This window comes from Halichoeres trimaculatus, unplaced genomic scaffold, assembly GCF_033239565.1.
Source record: "Halichoeres trimaculatus isolate MK-OKI-2021-1 unplaced genomic scaffold, fHalTri1.1 fHalTri1_scaffold_13, whole genome shotgun sequence".
Classification (NCBI taxonomy): Eukaryota; Metazoa; Chordata; class Actinopteri; order Labriformes; family Labridae; genus Halichoeres; species Halichoeres trimaculatus.
In genome coordinates, this window is record NW_027437191.1 from 25,679,949 (window position 1) to 25,699,117 (window position 19,169).

Here is a 19,169-nt window from a genome sequence, read left to right on the forward strand (position 1 = left end):
AGGTAAAGATGAGAGAGAGCAAGACCGGACAGGAATGTATCCCAGCTGAGAGCGGGTTTTGGAGGGTTAGGAGGAGCAGGGAGGACTGACTCATCCCTCAGTCTCTATTTTCGTCTTCCTCTCTGTTTATGTCTCCATGTGTCTCTGTTTCACGTTGTCTCCTTTCCCTCTCACCTTCACTTTCTTCTCCCCTCCCATTTCTCCTCTACTCTCTCATGATTATTTCTCTCTTTTCTCTCGCTGTATCTTACTCTCATCTGTCTGTGCATTTTCCACGTTGTGAGGACTTGTCTGGAATTTAATCGTGCTGTCCGCCGTCTCTTACTTTCGGCCTGCACAGCGTCCCCATGCCTCCCCAGTCACAGCGCAGGCCTACGACCCATTCAACCTCCAGATATTTTCTTTCTGGGGCTTCCTGTTGTGGATCTTGCTCTGGTGAAGCGTGGTGAATTTGTTGCTGTTGTGTTACGGTGTTCATGGTCTGATTTAGTGTTGCTAAGGCCCCACAGATATCCCGGTGCTGGCCCACGTTAGAGGCAGCTGGCAGGAGGTTCCTCATTACCTTTTATATCCCTCACATGTGGGTCTAAAGCTGCTCTCACACTGTACCCACATCATAACGTGAGCTCACTCTGTCTTACAGTAAAAACTCTTATTGTACATTTAAAGCTGAGCTAAGCCTGATCCAGGATTTAATCATGACCAATCAGAAGCTGAAAGGAAAACTTAACTTCTTTCCAAAATAAGCTGGTCACTACTTTTCTATTATGTGCCTCATCTCACTCCAGGAGTGTCCAGATGATTTTCAAAGAGGGTCCCATTTGATTTTCTCAAATGACCAAGAACCAGCTGCTCTTACTGACATATACCCTGAAAATAAAAAATGCACGCTCAATGTTAACTCCTTCTTTTGGCGATTTCTGTAAAAATCAGTCACCAAGTGTGCCTTAACATCCTTGTGCCATCATTACAGACTGGTAAAATCAAACCTCACCTGTACCTCTGGTGTCTCTTCATACCAGATGATAAGTGGTCAGTTTTCTGCTGTGTTACAAGCTGCGTAAACATCAGCAAACTCTGATTCTGATCAAGGAAAATGTTCTCCACCAGGGGGCGATATGGAGAAAATATGTCAAGATGTTTTTATGGAAGGATCAATATCTTGATTTTATTTTCAAAACTATTTTGACCTAAAACAACATTTTTAGCCCCCATTATTTCTCATTTCTTCTTTCTAAGGCTCCAGTTTTTATCTTTTCTGCTACTTTTCCTAACCTAATCTTACTAGATAGACTTTGGTTTGGCTTTACAGAAAATGTAAATGTTCACATACCTTAAGCCCCATTTTCAGCAAGCGGTTGTGCCATTTCCTTTATCTGAAACCAGGACCCAAATTACCAACCAGTACCGTCACACTCTTTAATACCCTTCTGTTGGGGTGCCAGACATACTGACCTGTCCCCAGAAGGCGGTGCTAGAAACACTGCAGTCTGTTTATTGGTTAAAAGAATCATCACTAACCACAGTGCAACAGCGGTAATAAAGAACAACACTGAAACAAAGCTTGATTGCACTTGGTAACAAAGAGCCACATGCCATTCACAACGAAGGTTAATTGCTAGATGGCTTCCAATGTTGCTTTTTGTTAACTGTGTTTTTCTTCGTTGGATGTATTAGCAGTGTCTGTTGTGCTTAAAGACTGTATAGAACATGGACGTAGTCTCCCTGACGTCACCCGTCTGTTTCTGAAATGGTAAATGAAGCACATTGGCTATGGCCGCCATATTGGTAGTGGTAAGGGCTTTGTGTACAGCTATAGGGCGCTTGTCAGTCAAGTGACCCTGAGCTGGGCCTCTGATTGGGCGAGCTTGCGATCTTAATATCCTTTAAACTGCTGAGATAAAAAAAAAAAAATCACACCCCAAACACTGTGTGCCGATAGTAAAATTTGCGATTCAGACAGGAGACGTTTTTTGAATCAGGCTGTAAATAGGTTAATTTCTGCTGTGAAAACTGCTTTTTTTGGCTTGGTGTTTATGTGACTTCCGGTACTTCTGCAGTCAGCCTCAAGTGGACACTCGAGAAACAGCAGATTTTAGCACTTCTGCATTGTCTCATTCTTTGACCGGAGGTTGCCGCTTGGCTGTACTATTATGTAGCTGACACAGCTATCTGAATCCAGTTTACACACTGCCCACCAAGAAGGGCAGAGTTGGCTGTGGAAATGCAAACAGGTTCAGACTTTACCGATACGATCCGTACCAAACTGTACCGATCCATACTGGACCATGAACGGGGCTACAACTCCTTGGGCCTGACTCTAGAATTGTCTATCAGACTCAGTTGTTTTGGGTGAAGCTGTCCCAAGCTGTCTTTGGCTTCTTCCACCAAGTCCTTCAGTTTTCACGCTTATGTTTAAAGACAGGAACCAGGACTTCCTGATTTCAGGCCCTCTATGGTTTGTCTCTGCAGTTGATTGGGAAACCCTCTTAAACCCTGAAAGGAGAAAACATGCAGTAGATCTTTTAAAAAATCTTATCAGTTTGGAAAGTTTTCCAAAGAGTTAGCCAGAGATAAACAAAACTTAACGTTTTTAAGTAGAGTCAAAAATAACTCAGGGCATTTCCAGACTTTTTTGGTGTCCTGTTTTTGTGCTGAGGAGCTTCACATTTTATTTTTAAGACCAAACACAAATATTTTTCAAACTGAAACTTCCAAACAGTTAAAAAAGGGTAAGTTTAGATTTTACATTGAGGCTCATTTGCATAGAAAGAAACACATTTTCCTCTCCAAACAAATACATAACAACTGATTTAATGAATCCAGTTAGAGACGCTTTGGGGTCTGCAAAACTTGACCCTTTGCACATGCTTTCATAAGTGTTTGATGTTTTTTGCTTCTTATTTGGACAGATTGCTAAATCTTCTCATGAACCAGGCTCTTACCCTTTGAACAATTCAGCCTCATAAAGTTTTTCTGTGTTGTTTCTCACCGATTGTAGTTTTTGGTAGGACATTCTTAACCTACTTTATCTGATGTTAGTTTTTAACAGGCAGCTCTTGCCTGTTTTATTTCTCTGCTCTGTTTCAACTCCAGGTGAAGCCTTGCTCTTTAGCTTTGCCAGAAATCTGGAGATTTTGGCCCCACTTTGTGGTCATGTGGTCATTTCTGACTCTGTTTCACTTCTGGTTGCAGTTTTTGAAGATGACGAAAGGGTGAGCACATATTTTTGGCAGAAAAGTGACACCCCTCTGGTTGTCACGTGCAGGCGATAAATTTATGCAGGAAAAGCGCTGTAGGGTTCTTTGAAGACCGGCTGTGAACAAGTATTTTCCTTTGTGCTGCAGAATAATAAAAGCTGATGAATGTAAGCTCCCACTGATAGAGTAAATGTGCTGAAACATTTAAGACATGTCTCCTTTATATTAAGGAATAGAGAATCAGTACTTGAGGTTCCACGGTGAGGCTGTTTGTGTTCCTCTCATGACATTCACCAGCAATCTCTCTGCCAAACTCATATTTTTCCTCTTTAATCCGGGCCACCCATTTGCAAACTGCAACCCCTCTCCTTAACCGGCTGCTGGTAGATGGAACAAGTCGAGTCGCCAAGTTTACACAAAGTAGAACGCCAGGAGACTTTCCACTGAGGCTGTGAGATTTCAGCAGCAGGGAGTCCCAGACAGAGAGTCCTCATCCAGCTCTATGTCTGAAGAGACCAGCTTACTAAATCTTCAAGAGAGCAAACAGAAGGCTGACCTGACCTGAGCCTTGAGCATGTGGCCTTCAGGTGCTGAAGAGGTCTGGAGCGCTGTCCTATTCTCTTTGTCATACCCAAATGATATGATGCTCTGGTGTGGTTGGTAACGGATCAGAAAGAAAACTGATGGAGATGGATTGGTAGACAGACGAGGGAGACATGCAGACGAATGGAAACAACCAAAACTGAATTCAATTTTCTGCGGTTTTCTTCAGATTTGGTTTGTGGAAAAAAAGGAAAAAAAAAAAACTGGGCTGTTTGAGGCAGTGTTTTTAGAGCGCCAGATAGTCCACACTCCATCTGATGGCTGTCTCTTGCTGTTATTCTCAAAAGCCTCAAGATTTGACTTCCAGCTCTGAGAGAGAAGATAAAAAGTGGACGTGGAGTTGTGCAGAGTTCCCAGCCCCCCTTCGATGATTGCTACAGTGGCGTCTGTGGTGATGGCGACTGTGTGACACCACTGAGCAGAACATATTAAACAGCAGGCGAAAATACACAGAAACACAAAGAAATGAAGCCAAAGTACACATTAATGTTGGACTTTTTTCCCTTAAAGTCAGAGTCCAGAAATTTTGCTAAAAAGCAGGATTTGCTATTAGTGACATAACTTCAGGGCTAACTCTGATTTTTAGTATTTCTTAAATCCAGCTTGGCCAACTTTTCAGCTCCCCCTTATGACTTTGTTGGCCCCTAGTGTTCCAGTTTAAAGCGTGACCCTGTAAACTGGAGACTTTCAGCGGAATGTGGCTGTGGATTTCCAGTTTACAACAACTACTAAAACACAGAAAAAATTATCCTAGTTTAGTTTCATATATGTATACATTAGGGGTGTAACGGTACACAAAAATCACGGTTCGGTACGTACCTTGGTTTTAGGGTCACGGTTCGGTACACTTTTGGTACAGTATGGAACAACACAAAACCATTTGCATGTTTAGCATGTTTATTAACCAAAAAGTTGCCATTATACAGCGAGGGGGGAGGCTCTTCAAGCTCCGGTTGGTCGTTAGCAGCAGCCATGATGCACAATTCAGACACAAGGTCCTGTGGCTACGGAAGCTCTTTGATATTCATCTTCTGATTGGCTCACAGTGAGACGTCACGTCCACATGATATGCACATGATTGCAAAGCACGAATCACAGACCACTTTCCTCATGAATATTAAAACCCCTTCCCTGCTCAGCCAATCATAGACAAGTACTCTCGTGAATATTAAAGAGCAATGTGCAGCGGCTAACGTAATCTTACTGTACTCGTTCGAATACAGCACTGTACCGAACCGAACAGCCTTATGGAGCGGTTCGGCACGGATACATGTACCGTTACACCCCTAGTATACATACATGTCATAAACTTCTCATCAGTTCAGTATTTCATGATCTAAAGCTGTTTGAGAAGGATTCATCCCGCTAAAAGTCCTCAATCAACAGGCTTGTTTTGAAGCTGAAACATCGCTCCATCTCTGGCATCTTCATGCTTTAGATGGGTGAGCGGTTAGTCCGCTGTTTCTCCACTTGAAGCAGTTTGGAGCTTTAAGAAACGGGTTCCACTAGCTTTGTCTCTGAAGCTTGTTTCCTTTCAAGAGTCAACAAATCCGGCTCCAGTGAAATGTAGCACCATCAGAACCAGCACAGGCTGATTATCCTCTATGCTAACAGGCTAACTGCAGTGCTACATGGCTTATCTGTCCACTTATATGGTGCCATTTTTGCTGCCCTCTACTGGTCTGCCTGTGTGCCGCATTTACCTTATTTTTTTCTTGGCTTGTTGCTTTTCTATTTTTTATTCTGGGTTTGTAGCCTCAGGGTTGAAATGCAGACAATCAATGGGCCACAGGAACAATTCACTTCTGGGAACTAAAAGTTCCTGGACCGTCTATTCCAAATGCAGCTCTTGAAATGTAGCCATGATAAGGAATAAAATTCAGGGTTAATTTTAACCAAAGTACATCATTAAAAAGTTTAAGAAATTTAACCCAAAAGTTGATGAAATATGTTGACTTAAAGGTCCATGGGTAAATACATGCAGGTAGCAGAGGAGGTGTCTGAAGATCGTGCCTTGGGGTACCCCACAAGTGATGTCTGTGCTTGACATCTGTGCTTCCTACTGCATGAAAAAAACTTCCACTTCTCAAAGAACCCAAAAACCCATAGTCCTCTTGGTGACCCACCCAGCAGCCCAGACCGCAATCCCAATCAGATTTATCTGTCGGCAGATGAGTCGTAATTGGTTCACATTGTTGTGGGTTATTTACTTATTCATAGGTATGAGTAAGAACAGCTAATATGAACAGTCTGCTTATTTTGACTCTGGCTCTCTTTGGTGTGCGCACAGATTTCTTCATAATTGGAGTGTCCTGAATTTTGTTGTCTTGAAGCAAACCCAGAAACATTTTTTCCATCCATAAACACCGGTTGAGCCTGGTGTTTTCCTTTTTCCCTTTCTCACAAGATCTGTATCAACTGGCAGGGGCGAGAATGTGATATATTTCAGACTCACTGTTGAGCTGGATTGTTTTTTTTTTTTTTTTTGAATAATTATCACATTGTGGAAAAGAGCTCCTCAGTCTTTCCAGCGCCTGTCTGCCACCTTCCCTAAATACTTCCATCACTCAGACGTTCCAACATACGGCTCTGTCTGTGTGAGGAAGTGAACATATGTGGGCTTGTGGTGTCTGGATTTAGACTAAGTAAAACAAATCTATAAGGTCTTTGGTGTCCTGTCTCCTGAAGTCCTCAGAAAGTTCAGCTGAGGTCATTTGTATGTTAGTGTACAATGGAGCCAGTTTTACAGTCAGCACATTTTTGTATCTTGATGTCAGTCTTTCACTTAAACAATGGCTGAATTGAGAGGTGTGGAACAGTTTCCCCATTTTTTTTTTTTATCTCTCTGGTATTTTTTTTTTTTTTGACAGGGAAACAGCAGGAACCGTCTCGGTGCAGAATGCACAAACAAAGGAAACACTGGTGTCTTTTATTTGGTTGTTTTTTAACTGAATTTCATTGTTATTCTCTTTTTGTTTTACCTGTGGTCACCAGTGCACAGAGAGACTGTTTTTGGATGTGTGATAGCTTCAGGGAAACTAAAGTCTCAACACAGGATGCTGAATTCACCCCAAAACACCAAAGCACTGAATGGCACAAACAACCCATTTAGAGTCATCTTAAAACAGTCCTTTTAAGGAGTTTCTTCCTCTTCTTATTATCCTGTTGGCTCATCTGGTCTCTGACATGTTTTGTGTCTTTCCTCTCGCATGTCTCCTGCCCCCTCAAAAGCTCAGTACTTTTTAATGAAGCAGAAACAACATCCTCAAGAACAAAAATATCATGCGTGACTCCAGCCGTCTCTGTCTTAAAAGCTGCGGTTAGAGTTTTAATTCTTCTGTCCACTCGATGGACTTTTAATAGTTTCCACTTTGCTTGAAAATCCAAAGGGTTTCTTTGTTTTTAAGGGAGGAAGAATTAAAAAAGAAATGCTGGAAAGAGCATTAGAGCAACCCGGCCTGTATGAAGCTCAACAGGATGTTTTGGCGCCATCAGGGGATGTGTCCTCCACATTTTTGCTGAATCTAAATCTACATTCCCTAATCACATTTTCTTCCTTTATCCTACACAAACTCATTCTAAGTAAACTCTTTCTTCCAGAGGGAGGTCCGCCTTCAAACCTAGTCACCAGCGATGTGACCGACACCAGCTTTGCGGTGTCCTGGACGGCAGCGCCCGGCAACGTGAAGATGTACCGTATTCGATGGAAGTCTCTGTTCTCTGAAGAGACCGGGGACAAAACAGTGCCAGGAGGAGTCACCAACACTGTGCTGGATGGTCTGACTCCAGAGACGCTCTACCAGGTTTCCGTGGTCGCCGCTTACGGCCAAAAAGACAGTGAGCCACTCACCGGACAGGAAACAACTGATGGTGAGAAAACATTATATGTCTCTATGTCTCTTTCTTTGAAACAGTTTGAAGATTTTTATGAGCTACAAAGGAAACCTGGTAATCAGATACAATATTGATAGTTTTTATATTGAAAGTTTTAATACCTAAAACCTTGGTGAGTGATGAGACTGGTTTATACTTCTGCTTTTATGCTGTTGTGGCTAACACAGTGGTGAGCACTACACTCTGCAGTACCCCTCCCAAACACAAGAGGGCAGTGAATTGTGTTATATTACAGCAGATACATGTTGATGTTTATCATACAGTACGAAGAAGGATAGAGAGGGAGGATAGAGAGGAGGAGATGAAATGTATGGCCGGTTTTCTATGGTTACGGAAGGTTTAAGTCATTTTGAAGTGTTGTTAGGTTTTGAAGGAGGCGCACAGGACTACAGCATAGGCTGTGGTGTCAATTCAACGTAGAAGTATAAACCTGGCGTAAGTAATTTTCTCCTCAAATCAGTGGTTTTTGTGGTGAAACTACAGGTCAGCCTGTGTCCACATTTTTTTCCAGAAGTATTTTATTCTTCTTAAGGCATGAAAAGACTTTTTTTTCAAATAGCTAGACTTGCATCAGAGGGTTAAAAAGCTGATCAACTGTGAAATATACAAAAGTAAAACATAAAACGAAGTGGTTATACATGGAATTACCAAAAAACAGTGTTTAATTTATTTTGACATGAAGCTCATACTGTTTTGATGTTGAACTCTTTCCTTTATCTTCAAAGACATTAAGAGCCATATTCTGGTGTACTTTCTTAATCCTGAAGTTAGGATGAGTCAACATTTCTTATACTGTGACTGCTGACCACAGTTTAAATGGACCAATCTACAGTTGATGTCATTTATATATGTGCATATTTTGGCAACGGAAACAGCTCCATTCATCCAGAAAAATAAGCGTCACAAACGATAATAAAACACCACAAAGTTGGAGTACCAAAGTTTCCACTTTTCTCCAGCAGAGGGTGAAATGTTTCTCTCTGACTCATGCAATGTGCATTGTATGGGAAAATATGGCTCCAGATACAGTCTGTAGACTTTATCATCATTTATCTCATCATGTGGTCTGGTGTTAAAAAGCAAACCAAAAATCGAAAATATCGAATCAATCAAATCAACGCCCTAAAAATCGTAAAAGAATCAAATTGTCTCAGCCCTTCTAGTTAACAGGGTCACACTTTTACACTAAAACAACAGCAACATCTGTGACTGTGTTATCAAATGTGTCTTCTTTATCCAACTTCAGTTAAGCAAGTTTGACAAAGGAATAATTTTATCTGCTGATATTCTAAATCCAGTTGATGATTGATGAATATTTGTCTACTGAATGTCTTGTTGATAGTTTCCATCCACTCACTGATTCCTCATGAAGCTGGGAGTTGTTTACCATCAGTCAAATTGGTTTAATTTAGGTTGAAAATGTGTTTTTTGGTGGTTAAAACCCTCACACTACTTGACCAACCACTTTACACTACAGCACTTCTGTAGCCAAAATACGCACACACAAACAGTACATTGATCTACAGTTTTAACCAGAGTTCTTACTGTTTGATGGTGAACACTCAGGAGCAGGTAGTCCACTGAAGAGGATGTGTTCATAACTTTATGAACCAAAACACTTTTTTTTCCATAAGAAGAATTTAAACACTTAAAAGGAAAATATGGACACAGGCTTCATAGGTATTTCATGCATCAGAGGGTTAACAGCAAATGAAAAAACAGCCTTTCTATACTTTATCCAAATAAAAGTAAAAGCCCAAAAATGCATGAAAAAAGAAAAAAGAAACATGTTTTTTTTTTTGCAAGAGACACCACCAACCTAAAGAAGCCAAGTCAGATAAGAGATTAGAAGTGCTGCTCAGTCCACAAGGAATGCTAAAGCTGGAACAAACCAGAAGTTTCTGGTGAAGGGAGCATCTGCAAAAGTCATGACTTAATAGGAGCAGTAAATTAACCAGACAGCATTTACAAATTGAATCAAAATGCATGGTTGGTGAATGGGAAACAAAGTGAATATAAAAGTTAAACTCAACTGGAAGGAAACTCTGCATCCTGCATTTATCTGTGAACCACCACCCTGCAAACTAACACAGCAGCAAACTTTTCCCAATGCTTGATCCAGACATCTCTTCACAGTTACCTGTGAAGTTTTGATGAGCTGAAGGTGTAGAGATGAGTTATTCTTCACTCACCTCTGCGTGCCTCTCACAGTCAGTCCAGGTGTTTGATGGATGTGTGGTCAGGTCGTGAACCTGCTGAAGGAAGTTTTCACTCTAAATTTTCTGTGACACTCGCGGCAGAACAAACTTTGTTTTGAATATGAGGTCAGGGGAGTGAGAGCCAAAGTGGACTTCCTTTAAGCACCAAAACAAACTGATTTCACTGCTTGTGTAATCTTACAGTTGGCTTCCTCCAGAAGGGTTTCTGCTTCTTGTCGATGAGTGTCTGCTAAGTTTAAATGAAGGTATTAATTATAGATTCTTTACTCACTGTAATTTAGAGTAAACACACAGAAATCAAAGCTAGAGGAGATTATTTGTTCTTACATCGTGTGTGTCCCACACAGCGTCTCTCTCTATATGCACACATGGGAAACTAAACGGTTCAAATCAATGCAAACAGGCCACCCAACACAAAGCAAACGTGAAGATAAACAAAATTATTCTGTATATATGTTCCCCTCTGCAAACCTTTCACATCCCCAGCTTCTCTCATTTCTTCAAATCTATCAGCACAATGAAAAGCTGGAAGGCGTGTGTTTTTCCTCCCAATAAAAATCCTCCAGAGTAAAATCAAGAAGTCTGAAAACTTTCCTCAGGATCATTAAATATACATATTATTCCCTCGCAAAGATTTAATCACTGGAATAAGTTGGGTTGGTTTTATAGGGTTTGGTTGTTTCTGGGGAAAAGGAAAATGTGGTTAGTGTTTCGATCACTTCTGGACGGATGCCTAATTCATAACCTTTCATGCCTTCATGTATAAATATAAACTGATTGTTAAAAGATGCAAAAAGAAACCGCACTTGGTATCAAACAGTACAGGAGTATTTATAATTTTAGGGTTTTAGATGAGAAGTAACTAAATATTTGTGGCTGTTAAGTAGCTGATAGAAGAAAACAGTTTCATTCTTGTGCTGAAAACTGGCGTTGAAGGAGGTTTGATGGTTGAGGGAAAAGTGTGGTTGGAAGTTTGTCGTTTAAAATCAGAGAACTGGACAAAAAGTTGACTTTGAGAATTAGAAACAGGCTCTGTATCCATCTGCCAGGGTTTGAAAATTGTTTTTTTTTCACAGTGAGACTTTATTCAACTGGCTGCCATGTTGGATTTAGCCTCTGTTTGGTTTTCCAGTGTGCCATATGTGATAATGTGATGGTTTCAAAAGGCTTTCAGACCAAAGTAAAGCAGGTTTAGGAAGCACAGCATCCTCAGTGAGTTCAACTTTATTTATCAGTTTACTCCTTAAACACCAGACGCTTTCATCTCATGCTTTACAGGAAATTGGCATCCATGTGTGCATGGTTAAAGCTCCCATTTTGTCCCTTTGCTGCTTTGATACCCCAGCCAACTTTGCCATAGCAAACAGAAATCACATAAAGGTTTAAATTTGTAGAAGAGAAAGTTTCCAACTGAAGGAAAAAATGTATGTGGCCCAAGCCTCAAATTCAATTTTGTGATAGAAACATCACATTAGAAATGGTTGTGCACATTTTTAATTTTTTTTTTCTTAAAGATCGTCAACGCTGATCATCCTTGAGTGCCTAGAAGCTACATTTAATGCACTGTGCAGAGTTTTTATTGGTGGTGTTTCTGACGACCTCTGTGGTTGAAATGGATAGTGTTTTTCTGGGACAAAGCCTACATTTCCCATGAGCACTATCACCCACTGCAGTGAAGATATGGGTCTAGCCAATGGGCACATTTTTGTTGATGTTGTTGAAGCAATAAATGCACGGCAAACCTGCACCAGTGTCAGGCATGGGTGTAAAACGTTACCTCTAAAGAAAATTCATTTAATGAACAAAGAAAAAAAAATCTTGTTGCTTGACCACAAGCACTAAAATCCAGTGTGAAAAAGAACTGTTTATGTCAGAGTCAGATCCAGAGTCAGATTTACTAGACATGCACTGATTTCCTTAATTTTGGGGGATTGGTGATCAGCTCATCCTTATGATCTTATAAACCTCCAGGAAGGTCTGACAGCCAGCTATTGTTGCTTTTTGCTCTGAGACCTAAAACTCAGGACACTTTTAATGTTTCAAAGGTATTATTCAATGATTTTCAATAAAATAAGATTGGAACATTGAGGGTATATGCTCTCAGTTATAAGAAATAAAATATGAAAATTGGTATCCGCAGGTCAGGCCTTTGAAAGATCGGGGATCGGCCAGAAGATTGTGATCAGTGCACCCCTAGATCTTTTTGCCTTGGTGCGATGGTGCTAAATGGATAAAAACAGATAGCATAATCATAAAACTATGAAAAAGATAATAACAGAAGAAAAGAACCATATATATGCTCCAAAATAAGGTGAACATTTGTACAAAATGTGTTAAGTTGGACAGTGTACTTGATATGTCTCTTGTTAGCTCATTTTACTATGAAAGTTATGAAGAAGCATTAGTACCAGAGAGAGATTCTTTCACAGGAAGTCAGACAAGATTTAACATCATGAAGCTAGATGTGTCTGCAGTTAGTTTTCTGACCTATCTTGAGAAGTAATACAACTTGTTTTTTGTTAAACCTTGAGGACTAACGCAAATGATCCTCTCTCAGACACAAATCTGAAAAGAATCTCACTTCAGACCATGTACAAATGCAGATTTCTGCTGTCCAGACTTACTAAAATCTTTTTGGATGTCTTGAAATTCCCAAAATACTTATTATCTGTCAGTTTGAACTGGGTCCAGGTGATCAAAGACTGTTCCAGCAAATGTAAATGGTTTCAAAATGTGTTTGAATAAGGTTTAAAATATGTTATACTTGAGTTCTCATCCCTTTCTGCTCATGTTGAAGGTTAAAACCAGAAGATAATGAACATTAGCTAGTTGCACTCAGTTTTAAAGATGCATATTTTTCTTTACAGCCTCTGCAGAGGGTAAAAAACTGACCGTGTCCAACGAGACTGAGCGCACTATGAAAGTCACATGGAAGCCGGCGCCAGGCAAGGTGACCAACTACCGGCTGAAGTATGCTCCCGTGGCAGGTGGCAAGGAAGTGGTCCTCAGGCTCCCTGGGACAGCAACCTCCACAATCATGAAGCGCCTGCAACCTATGACCACTTACAACATCACCGTTCACCCCATCTACAAGCGCGGGGAAGGAAAAGCAAGGCAAGGAGTAGGAACGACACGTACGTTGGTCCATAATTCAACCCTCTGACAGACAGTACACCGCAGAAACACGTCACTCTCAACACACAGGTTTACACCTGAGATGAAAAAGAAACATTTGGTGGAAAGAAGTTAAAGATTAAAGCTGACCTTGGTGTGGTTAGATCCAAAAAATGTCAAACTCATGGTAGTCCCAAACACCCTTTCCAGGTTAACAGATGATACCATTCAGTAACTGTAGTTCCCCAGTTGTCCAGTAGAGGGTGGCTCCAAAAGCTAAAAAGTCCCAACAGAACCCCATTTTTTTTAACGGCGACTATTTTCCAGGGGCAATAAACTTTCTTACAGCTGGGTACAGAAATAGTTTTAGTCTCCCAAGCGCATTTCATATTTTTCATCTCTCAGATTGGAGACTTCACTGAGACTGCCTCCGTGTTTTATGAAGTCCACAAATAAGGGTTAAGTCGTGGCTGCTGCCGAGCCTTCAGAGCTAGTTTCAGCTGAACTCTTCTCACCCCAAATTAAGAAAAAAAAAGCTCACAGATGTGTTTCTTGGGTTTCTTCAGTGCAATTGGGAACTGGTTTAGATGGAGAGATCCTTTTTTGGCTGGAGGTGGATTTGATTTTGGAACTATTTGTCTCAAAGTGGGAGAACATTTTGTCGTATTGACGTGAAGCCTTCTGCCACATCTGTCTTTCTCAGTCATCAACGCATTACTCAGTGTTGCAAAAACTGATGGTTGACAGATCCTCGGGGCTCAAACTCCACCAAAAACTTGTTTCACCTTGATTTGATAAAAAGGCATGTTTCTGTCGAATAGAAGTTTTATTTAGTGTAGTTTTGAAATGTCGCTGAATGCTTCAGATACCCTGTTTTACTGTAAATCTCAGATGACTGTCTTCTCAATGTTAGTTAAAGTATGAAATGAGTTTGAAACTGGCTTGTTTGACAGTTTTGTCACGTATTACCGAAGGGAACGTTAACACATGTCATGCTGCCTTGGAAACAAACTGGGCTCTGTCACCCAAGCTGCAGATTTTTTTCCATTGTTCCACTAATAATAATAGTTTTGGACTTAAATCAGCGTTAAATGCTCATTACGCTGAGTATTTTCACACTTAAGGCACTAGACGCAATCAGAACTCTGCAACCACACATGCTAAATCACATGCTACCATTACTAACACACAGCATGACACTGGGCTACTTAACCAATGACACCAGGTTCAAGGTATTGTATTATGGACTAATGAGAAACAGGCTTCAATGTGGTGTAGCTGATCTTCAAACCTTTAGTTGAAGATGTCTTCATTGTTACCTGCACATGTTTGTCCTAAAGTTCTGGTCCTGTTCTTCTTTTCCAGTGTCACCTTACAAGGCTCCCAGGAACCTCCAGACCTCAGAGCCAACAAGCACCAGTTTCAGAGTAACCTGGGACCCAGCACCTGGAGATGTTAAGGGGTACAAAGTGACCTTTCACCCGACTGGGAATGATGTGGACCTTGGGGAGCTCCTGGTTGGTCCCTATGATAACACAGTGGTTCTGGAGGAACTCAGGTAGGCTTTAAGGGCTTTATGATATTCAAGTGTTTAACATTTTTAGTCCTAAATGAGTTGAATAATGTTTGTGGAGATAAGTTTATGGTTTTTATGGCAGTCTGCTGTGATGATCTGCACAATAGGAGTTGGTAAAAATATTGATAAATTGATGCATTGAAAAATTTCCTTGCCCAATACAATAGTGATTTAGCAAATCCTCTGAATCGATTAATCTCCTGGCAAGTGAGGGGGACTGTGCGTGTTAATCGTATTGTATGGACGAGGGCCACAAGAGACCAAACTACAAAAAAATGGCAGCGAAAGCAGCAGCAACAGCATAAATTAAGATCCTTCGGCTTTAAAGTCTGATGTTTGGGTTGTTTTATTGCTCCAAAACGTGAGATGACATACCACACATGTTCACATGGGGCATGAAAATCAATAATCGAAGCATTTAAATCAATATCATATTGAATTTAAAGGAATGGAATGGAATGGAATCGGATCAAATTGGATCGAATCGAATCATACACAACCTAAAGAATCAAAATCTAATCGAATTGTAAGGTTCCTAGCAATACCCAGCCCTACTGCACAATACCCACCAATGAAAAACAGAGAAACTGCAAAAATCACTTCATGTTGCTTTAACAGTGAAATCTGAGAAACTGTAGAAAATTAGAAAGAGTTGAACACAAGTCAAGCAGGAGAAAGATTTATGAACATTTTAAGTCTGGAGTCTTCCATTGTAAAATAATTTGTAAAAAATATTTCAAATAAATGTATAATGGTCAGAAATTTGAAAAATAAAAGCTATCTTCTCATAAACATGTCAAACATTATAAAAGTTGAATGGTGAAAATGGAAAACTGAAAGCTATAAAACGTGCCAAAATACATCCAGAAGACTTTATTGTAAGAAGTATGATAAAGAATCGAATAACATTTTTGTAAAAAAAAAAAAAACTCAAGCAAAAAATGCCTGACTGAAAAAAGAAATGGAACAAGAATAAAAAGATGATCTGATCCATTCACAGGAGATCATTCAGGAATTTGAGAAAGAGTCCAAAATCCAATAGTTAATAAAAACCGTGAAAATATGTGTATTTGAACCATCTGAATTAGGATTTCTATTAGGGATGGGTACCTTTCACATTTGAAACGGTACGGTACAGATACCAGGTACCTGGCAATCAGTACTGGTACCCAACGGTACCAATTTTCTTTTTGATTTTACATGACTAGTTGCCTGGTAATTTTGACAAAATTTGGTGGCTACCTATACAAGAACCTAATATGGTACCCATCCCTGGGTTTAATTTAGTTCTGGGGGTTAAACCCTGAAAACGGCCCTGCCTGGGAGGTAGTACTTTCCTGAGGTTGTTTCTGATTGGTGGAGCAACCACAGTTTTTTATTTTCCCCTCCCTCCCTCCCTCCATTGACAATAAGATGACATCCAGCTGTGATGGACTTTGTTTGATAACTCCTTAACAATAGTCTTCTCTGACCCTGATGGTGTAAATGTGTATCTGTCAGCTGAAGGTCTCCAGTTTAAAGAGTGACCCTGTAAACTAGAGACCCTCAGCTGAACATGTTAGTGGATATCCAGTTTACAGCAGCTACTAAAACACAGAATAAGTCATTGGGAATGCATCCTAGTTTAGTTTTATAATCTCCTCATCAGGACAGTATTTAATGATGATCTAAAGCTGTTTGAGAAAGATGCATCCCCAAGTCCTCAATCAAATAAATGGCTCCTTTTAAAGACCAAACACTGCTCCGTCTCTGCCGTCTTCATGCTTTGGATGAGGAAAGTGTTCAGTCTGCTGTTTTTAGCCTTCATGCTAGTAGCAGTAACAGTTCTATACAGCTTATCTGCCTCCTTCTATGTGTCATTTTTGCTTAACAGATTTTGTTGTTGTCTTTTCGTTGCCCTCTACTGGTCCAGTACTGCTCAGTATAATCTACCTGGGTCTTCAGCCCCATGGTCAGGCAACTAATAGGCCATGGGAACTATTTAGTTCTGGGGAATGTTTCAACAGAAATTAAAGTTCCTTGATCCTCTCGTCCAAAAGCAGCTTAAGGACGATTTAGATGCAGAAATACAGGAAGGTGGGAGTAAAGAGCTCCACAACAGGAGACAAGGTTAGACATCAAAATACAAGACATGAAACATGAGGACAGTAACCTGGAGACGAGTAGCTCAGTCAGCATTTTATTCTCTATTGTACTTCTTTGAGATGTTAAAAGGCTGATGATCATCTCTGTTTCTCTGCAGGGCACAAACAAAATACACTGTGTCTGTGTTTGGGATGTTTGATGGGGGACAGAGTATGCCGCTGGCCGGAGAGGAGAACACGACCCTCCAGGATGAGCCTGAGCCACCTCCTCTGGATCCTTCTGGTAAAGCTGATGACTCCACCCACACACGCTTATCAGGCCTGCAGACCAGACAGTCTCTGATCCAAGTGCTGAACTTCCAAACGCCGTCCGGATCAGTGCCAGAACCATGAATTATTGGTTGTTGTGGGGAGTGAACATCACAGTTGCTTTAGATTCGCAGACCGCAATCGATACAGCTGATTATGATTAGCAAAAATTATTTTGAGTGTCTTGGCCCGCCGTCTTGCTCATATCTCATCTGGCGTCTGATGTGGAGTAAGAATCAGACTCATGTTGAAGTCTTGACACCTACATTTATAAATTGCCCATATGGACACGTGTCCTAACCACTTCACAGGCTTCATATCTGTGTGAACATCCACTCAGTGGTGCAATGACGTTTAATGTTATAACCTCAAACATATACTTTCGTCAGCCTTCAGATGAGACACCACTGATCTCAGAGTCTGCTAACCAAATGTTTCTGCACTCATGAAAAACTCAAATTTTCCCGTTTTATGTTATCCAAAGCGTGGAAAGAGGCTCTGCTTGCAATTACAGACTTTCTTTATGATCTAGCGCATTAGCTGTGGGGATGTAGGCAGTTAGGAAAATGTTATGCTTCTCAGAAGAGCCTGAAGAGGTGCTCACTCGGGGCAGGAATTCCAACTGTAATGTGGAGCAGACTTGGTGACCGACTGCCCACCCTGCAGAGACCAAGATGTTCCATTGAAGTTTCACCCACAGATCATCATTTTTTAAACTGCAGGACTTCCACTGAAGTCTGTTTAGTGGAGACTTTAATAGAGGCTGTCTGTCAGGTCCTCTGGTAGAGCTGCAGAGCTGCTGCATGCCCTTCATGTGCTGCAAAGAGATGCTAATGAAAACATGCACATCCGAAGTTTTCATCTTTTTTTCTTTTTGCAATCCTCATCAAAGCATTGCACTTGCACTGAGAGCAGGAGAGCAGCTTTCACTTTAAAGCTACTGTGAGGAGTTTTTAGTCAGATATGAAAATCAATCCCAACCTAAAAGGAACTGAGTGGCTTATTCTAGCTTGGCATTGCAAAATCAGAGGGTGAATACTTTAGTCTGATGTGCAGCAGAGCTTCTTTCCAGCTTTCCACCTTTATCAACTTAATTTTACTCATATGACTCTGAAAATGGTGTCTTAAAATTTCCGTTGTTCATGCCACCTGAAAAACTACAGGCAACGCTAGTATGTAGCTCGTAAGTCAAGACTGTAATATCAGACAACAACATAAGACATACCAACATATGGTAAAATTTGATTTGAGATGATAAAAGCAAACGATACCATACAATACATGACAATGAATACTATACAAACCATGCGCTGGTGAACGATTAGAAACAACATGATATGTTAAGACACAATCGAGGGATTATAAATTATATGATTCAATATGGTACTATATGATGTGATCAATACGGTATGATGCAAATGGTACCATGCAATGGACACTATACTTAACAATTAAGTAGAAAAATTCAATATGATACAAAGGAAACATACAATACAATACAAAGTGCTTTTTATGATATTAATTAAACAATTCAACTTGGTAAACTAATCAAAGTTAGTATGATATTGATACAGTATTGTGGAGATGATATGTTATGGTTCAGTTTGATACCATATGATATAATACGTGTAATTTGAGACAATACAATACAGTACAATACAGCATGATACGATGTGATCAATGCGTTACGATACAAATTGATTGGATATAATTAGATGTAAAACAATACAATAAGATAAATTTGAATATGATACAATATAATCAATATGATAAAATACAATATGAGCTAGAGCTGAACAATTTTGGAAAATAATCTAATTGTGATTTTTTTGGACCAATATTGCGATTGCGATTTAGCATGCAATTTTTTTGGGGGGTGGTTATCTTCTACATTATTCACTTAACAGAAGCAATAAACCGTTCTAAAGTATGACCAACACAACACAGGATAGTGTTACATACAAACATTTTTTTTTCTGTATGCCAGGCCTACATGTCATGTTTACAAATAACATATACCTTTATTTAACTATTACAATCACAGTAGAATATTGACTGATTGATTTAACTTTAGGCCTTATAGACCTGTAATAAAATTATCATTAATTACCTTAAATAAAATCAAGGAAAGGAACAAAGCACTGCAGAACAACAGGCCTGTTATGAAAAA

At 40.1% G+C, this 19,169-nt stretch overlaps 1 protein-coding gene across 2 annotated transcripts in view; it reads left to right on the forward strand.

Annotated features, from left to right (window-relative positions):
• col12a1b (collagen, type XII, alpha 1b) overlaps positions 1 to 19,169 on the forward strand; it is a 150,022-nt gene that overhangs the window by 25,986 nt on the left and 104,867 nt on the right. For both annotated transcript variants that reach the window (XM_074684633.1, XM_074684632.1), the window contains 4 exons: positions 7,404 to 7,673; positions 12,784 to 13,050; positions 14,396 to 14,588; positions 16,849 to 16,973. In XM_074684633.1, the coding sequence (XP_074540734.1) occupies positions 7,404 to 7,673; positions 12,784 to 13,050; positions 14,396 to 14,588; positions 16,849 to 16,973 (855 nt within the window). The remainder of the gene's footprint in view (positions 1 to 7,403; positions 7,674 to 12,783; positions 13,051 to 14,395; positions 14,589 to 16,848; positions 16,974 to 19,169) is intronic.